The 6,329-nt window shown below is 45.2% G+C and overlaps 1 protein-coding gene across 1 annotated transcript in view; it reads left to right on the forward strand.

The window, feature by feature from the left end:
- LOC306733048 (junctional adhesion molecule 3B-like) overlaps nt 1-5,157 on the forward strand; it is a gene marked incomplete at both ends in the record, with an annotated part of 30,487 nt that extends 25,330 nt beyond the window's left edge. Inside the window, 8 exon segments of the mRNA XM_079214235.1 lie at nt 1,830-1,898; nt 2,002-2,115; nt 2,201-2,353; nt 2,833-3,035; nt 3,823-3,922; nt 4,083-4,212; nt 4,297-4,351; nt 5,122-5,157. Coding sequence (XP_079070361.1) covers nt 1,830-1,898; nt 2,002-2,115; nt 2,201-2,353; nt 2,833-3,035; nt 3,823-3,922; nt 4,083-4,212; nt 4,297-4,351; nt 5,122-5,157 — 860 coding nt within the window.
- Nucleotides 5,158-6,329: the final 1,172 nt, after the last annotated feature.

Here is a 6,329-nt window from a genome sequence, read left to right on the forward strand (position 1 = left end):
TGGTATGGGGGTCAGAGGGTCAGCACACTGGAGCTTCATAACTTCGTACTTATTATTTGCTGCCAACATACAACAACATTGATGTTAGCATAAATAACTGCATCTCTGCTTTCATATAGAATGAATGGAGCACATAGATAACGCCAGGAATATTAATCAAGTCGAAACATGACCTTCAAACTTAAGCTTCCCAAGCTTCTCCTGAGATGCGGGTCTGTTATTGTCCAGCATAGGTGTGACCTACTTTTGACCTCCATGCTGCGTCGGTATTGTCAGCGGCGGCTAAAAACAAGCTGTCGTCTTGTCATGATCTCCAGGAAGACCGCGGGCTAATCAGCTTAGCCTGTCTGCTCTAGCAGGTGACCCCACTGCTGTGGATCCAGAGACAGTTGGTGGAGAGGTTATCCTCGTTTGAGCAGCTTTTTGTGAGTGAGAGGCCAGTTCCAACCACTAATTAGTGGCAGACTACACCGGTCCCTTTGTGATCATTTGGGGTCTCTTTTTCGAGTCGATTTGTGTTTATGTCAGTGTTTTTTTTGTCCTGTTGTTGGTTGTCTCTGTGGTCATTTTGCATGTCTTTGTTTTTTTTAATCTTACTTTGTGGTCATTCTTTTGTCTCAGTAATTTAGTTGTCTCTGAGGTCATTCTTTGCCTCTTTGATGTGATTATTTGCCTCTTAGAGGTAATTATTTGTCTCTTTGAGGTCATTCTTTGCCTCTTTTAGGTCATTATTTGCCTCTTTTAGGTCATTATTTGTCTCTTTGAGGTCATTCTTTGCCTCTGAGGTCATTCTTTGCCTCTTTGATGTCATTATTTGCCTATTTGAGGTAATTATTTATCTCTTTGAGGTCATCTTTCCAACAAGAAATGTTAGACGTCACTTTATGCAGCGGTTCTGGTGAAGGTGGCCTTGGCCTGAACCCAGTAGGCCCACTCAGCAATCCATCCATGAAACAATACAAATAAGTACGTGTCTTTCATAACTGAGGTCACCTTGATGTTATCGTCTGCTTCTACAGAACAGACCAGTGAATCAGGAATTGAGCAGCCTTCATGCTGCGAGCCAGATGTGCATAACGGGACTCATAAATCATTTCATAATGAACTTCTTCTGAAGATTCAGATTCGGCTTGGCAGCAGGAGAGGTTGCACAAATGGAGTTTCGGCGTTCCCGGAGAAGTGAGCCTGCATCCCAGAGCCAGACCATCGCTTTAGGTCTCTGTGAGGGTCCGTGAGCACGTTAACGTCCACGTGGAAGAGACTTTGTGTAGATTTGTTTGTGGGCTTGTGAGGATGATTCAGCAGGGGCCCCGCTCCCAAGGCCCTCCAACACACACCGACATCTTTACCGGGTTTTGCACCCACATGGGCATCAGGCGAGAAAGAGAGAGAGAGAGAGAGAGAGAGAGAGAGAGAGAGAGAGGCATGCAGGCAGTTGAACTACTGGCATGGTAAGCTTGCCCTGAAAAGGACACATGCCTCCCTGCGTAATTATCCACTGTGCATAGAAACAGCACCCTCAACACACACACACGCACACAATGGTTTGACCAGCACAACTAAAAATGGAAGCTGGCCGCTAACAGAACATGGCCAAAGAGCATCACGATGTGAAGATCTCCGCTCCGACGAGGCATTGGCATTCATCTCCTTTTTAAACCGTGTTTGTGAAATCAAAGGCGATCGCAGCTTCTCCTCGAGGAGAGCGTTAAAATAAGCACAGCGCGCCGAGCGCAGGTCAGCTGGCATTGTCCTTGAGATCCTCGGCGCATCATGAAAGTTCACGCTCCAGAGTCTCACGTTGCGCCGCCCCCTCTTGTGTTTTGCAGGCTACTTCAGCGCGTTGGCCGTGGTGCTGAAGACGAACAACGTGTCGCCGTGGACCAACGAGTTTGACAGTGAGAGCTAATGAACCCCCCACTTTGAAAATGAATAAATCAAATAACGCACAACAATTTCACTTTAATTGATTTCCTGTCCTTTCCTTCTTTTCTTCTTCAGAAATTGAGTTATCCTGTTTGATCGAGTCCATTTCCACAACCAACCCCAGGATCGAATGGAAGAAGATACAGAACAATCGGCCGAGCTACGTGTACTTCGACGGGAAGATCTCAGGTGAGGTGGAACAAACGAGCCTCCTCCGCTTCCGACACGCTCATCCGCTGCCGACATTGTTGACCGGGCTTTCCCCCTCCGACAGGCGACCTGGAGAACAGAGCGGTGATCAGAGAACCCGCCACGCTGCTGATAACCAACGCCACGAGGTCGGACACGGCCAAATACCGCTGCGAGGTCACCGCCTCCGAGGACCAGAAGTCAGTCGACGAGGTCGTGATCGACCTCGTCGTGAGAGGTACACCGACTTAACGACTTAATACGACTAAAGATTCTTCCTGAATGCAGCAAAACGAGCTCGTTCTGGTGTCCTTAAGAAGAGGAACCTCGCTTAGTGATTCACACGCCTGATGCTGTAAGATGAAACCGTGTTGTAGGTCGCAGCAGCCCTTTGGCATACATGCGAGGATGTGTTGTGACCAGACCTGCCCAGCTGCAAAGGCGTGTTCTGGGCTATAAGAGGAAACCTCTGAAACTGCATCTGCTCTGAATTGCAGTGCTAAAGAAAGCCAGTGCTGCATGTTTTGGTGGCGTTCTTTGGCACGGGCCTTTAAAAAAATCACGTACCCACCCGGTCTTGCCGACGCCGTCGGTCCAGTGAACCGTAAAAGGGTCAGGGCGACTTTGAGTTTTTTTTCAAAGCATCAGAGGCATCGTGTTTGTTATGCAACAAATCTAAAGTGTAAAACAACTCCCTTTTTTTTCATCTCGCCACAGTGAAGCCGGTGGTGCCGAAATGCAGCGTCCCAAAGTCGGTGCCATTTGGGAAGTCGGCGGAGCTGAGCTGCATGGAGGAGGAGGGCTTCCCCAAGTCCCAGTACCAGTGGTTCAAGAACAGGGAGGAGATTCCCGACAACCCGAAGTCCAGCCTCAAGTTCTTCAACTCCTCGTACGCGCTCAACGCAGACTCAGGGACTCTGGTCAGTATGCGCGCGCACGTGCGTTTCTCACACACAAGGGCACCGAAGGGCGGGGCGGTGGCCTGACGCCCAGGGGTGGGGGCAGATATTTTGGGGAGACAGTTGATGGTGCGATTGAGCCACGAGGGGAGCCTACTGTCCTCGCTTGCACATTCCTCAATTGTGGATCTGCTCAGCGGCTCGAACGCTCTCCTGTCAACCTTCACGCTGAAGCTCGCTTCACGCTAAAGTCCAGCGCCAGTGATATACAGTCATGTTCGGAGGATGGTATTTTATTCTTCCCACTTATTTTTAGAGCGTTCACAGGAACACTGTTATCACTCCTCTGCCACTCCCATATGAGGACGTAATGCCCGCCGACCAGTTTAGAAGATCTATTATTATTTTGTATTGGATTACATTATTTTATTATATCTTTCTGGAGACTTGAAGAAACCCTTGGAATTGTTTTGAGGACATTTTCAATTTTGGCACGAGACCACAAGATTCTGATTTGCGTTGCTCTACATTGTATTATTGCTGCCATAATATTATATGTTAGCTTGAACATAAAAAAAGCTAAGGAGGATTTAATCCGCATAGAGTTGGTTCATTCGTTCTCTTTTATCAGAAACAGACAGCAGTAAGTCCAATTCTGTTTCATTCCTGAGAGACATTTGTCTTACCTAATCTACTGTAAAGACCAATACATACTAATCCCAATTCAATATGTTCTTAAACCTTGGACAGTGACGCATATCAGGGGTTCACATCAGTCCTGATTATGTCTTTAATTTCTCCGATGCAGAAGTTCATCGCAGTCAGAAAAGAAGACGCAGGCGAGTACTCCTGCCGAGCGAAGAACGATGCAGGATACTCTGAGTGTCCGCCGCAGAAGATGGAAGTCTGTAAGTGTGTCTCACATACGTTGTTAAGATATATATAAATCTAGACGACACGGATAACGTGTCCTTTACAGAAGTATTGAAGACTGTCCTCCACTATGTCATCCTGCCTCTTAACATGGGGTTAACCTACTGTGTTTCCTCTCTGTTCTCAACTGACCAGACGACATCGATGTTGTGGGCATTATACTGGGAGTGCTGGTGGTGGTCATGGTGCTCGTGTGTATGACGGCGGGGATCTGCTGTGCGTACAAGCGGGGATACTTCTCCGGCCAGAAACCGACGGGGAACAAGTAAGACCGACACTCTCCCATCCACTTGACCCGCGTTCCTCTCCAGCCAACCTTAAACCCTTCATGTGCTTTTGTGTCTTGTAGTTACAAAGTTCCAGCGAAAGGAGACGGAGTGGACTACGTCAGGACGGAGGATGAGGTTTGTAGATAGACTAGAGGCCTGTAGAATTTGCTCATTTTAAAAGCGAGGAGACACTACGAGGGAATAGGGTGAAGAATCAAGGTTCAAGGTCAACAGCTTTGGAAAGAAAAACACACTATAATAAGAAAGAGAACAAATAGAAAATATGAAAACACTATACATACAAAAGGTGGTAGTATGTACAAGAAAGGTATTAGATACAGTTTTTAAAAAGTGTTAAATAACAGTAATAAATAGGCTAGTCCTGAGTGCTGTTCCTGGATTGTGAAAAGAGGGAAAAGGAGAGAGTTATATAGGAATATTGCACATTTTGAGAGGTGGAAGAAAGTTATGTGTGGATATTGCACAGTTTGAATATTGCACCTTTATCAGAAGGTTTATGACACAGAATATGATATATATTAATATGAAACTTCCTCAGTCTTTAGCTCACATTAAGACAAGGATGTTTTGTATTGTAGTTTTCTGAAAAGTAAAAAAAAATGCAACTGAGGCATTATCTTAATGTTAAAAATGTTGTTTCATTTTGTCAACATATTAGAGTCAAAGGTTTTTACAGAGGGAATTTGGGGTTTGGGGAAAATAAAAATAAGAAAATAAAATACAGAGTAAAATGTTGTACAAACTGTACAGTTTGGATGTAAGCGCTCCTGAAGAGAGAGCTGCTCATTTAGAGAAACAAATGTGAGGAGCATCCCGACACTTCCTCTTGACTTCCTCTTGACTTCCTCTTGACTTCCTCTTGACTTCCTCGTGTCTCTCTGCAGGGGGACTTCCGGCACAAGTCGTCATTCGTGATCTGAGGAGGGACGGGGACGGACGGGGACGTCGGACCACGGAGCCGGCAACAGTTCACACGCTCCGAGCGCTCGGCGCGGCCCGAACCCGGCCGCTCAAGTTTTGCCAAAGGTGACGAGATTTCACGGGACAACAAAACACGTCGGAACTCTTAATTACACAACGTAGGGGACTGAGATTTCTTCTTCGACTTTTTACCGCCACCAACCGAATTCTTTCGCTAAATTATGGAGTTCTTACTTTACCGCTGTTGCATGGTTTGAAAAAAAACACCGACCGAGGTGGAGGAGGCGATTCTTTGTTCTGCCAGGTAGAAAAGGAGGAGCGTCTTCCCTCCGACGTCTGTCGATCATGACACCTTTCTACTGCCGCTTCAAACCCTTCTCGTCATTTGTATAACCTTTCTTTTCTACTGTTGAAATTTGTCAGACTATTTTTGATGGAATATATTTTAAAAATGCCTATAGATAAAAGGTTTACTTTTTTAAATATTTGTAAAATACTAACATGTGTTTTTTTTTGTTTTTGTTTTTTGCTTTGTTTTTATTTGGTCGTGGATAAAAACAAATATGTAACACGTTAACCACATCAGGCTGTAAGCATTTACGCCTCTGCAATCGGAAGAAAAAGACGGACAGACGAAAAAGAAAAGAAAAAAAAAAGACTTGAATCTGCATATCGCGATGTGGTTCTTGATCGGCGGTCTTACATATTTAATTTCCCGCTTTCTGTTGTGAGACTCTTCCATGTCCATGTTTGTAGATAGTCTTAGTCAGAGGCTTTGAAGAGTGCCAGTCCAATGCTGTGAAACACTGCACACAATCAGTGCTGCATTTTCTTGATTTTTAAGTGTCCTTCTATGCTTGCTGTTGATCTTGTATATATTGCATTTACTGTCCAGGATAGAGTTTTGCTGTCATATGTACGTTCAGTATTACACTATAATAATTATGGTAATAATAATACAGGGTTTTGTCGGTTAACCTTCCAGACCCAAAGGAAAAGGAAGTTGTAATGCTAGACGTGGTACTTTGACGTTTTACTGTGTAAAAGCCCTCGATTTGAAATTCTGAATGGAAACAAACTGGACAGAGGACAGAGAGCTTCCTGTTCCTGCGAGTGACAGTTGAGGACTTTGTTAATTTGACTACTGACTCGCCTGTATTTAAGCCCCATT

Source organism: Taurulus bubalis, assembly GCF_910589615.1.
Source record: "Taurulus bubalis genome assembly, chromosome: 2".
NCBI classification, from domain to species: domain Eukaryota; kingdom Metazoa; phylum Chordata; class Actinopteri; order Perciformes; family Cottidae; genus Taurulus; species Taurulus bubalis.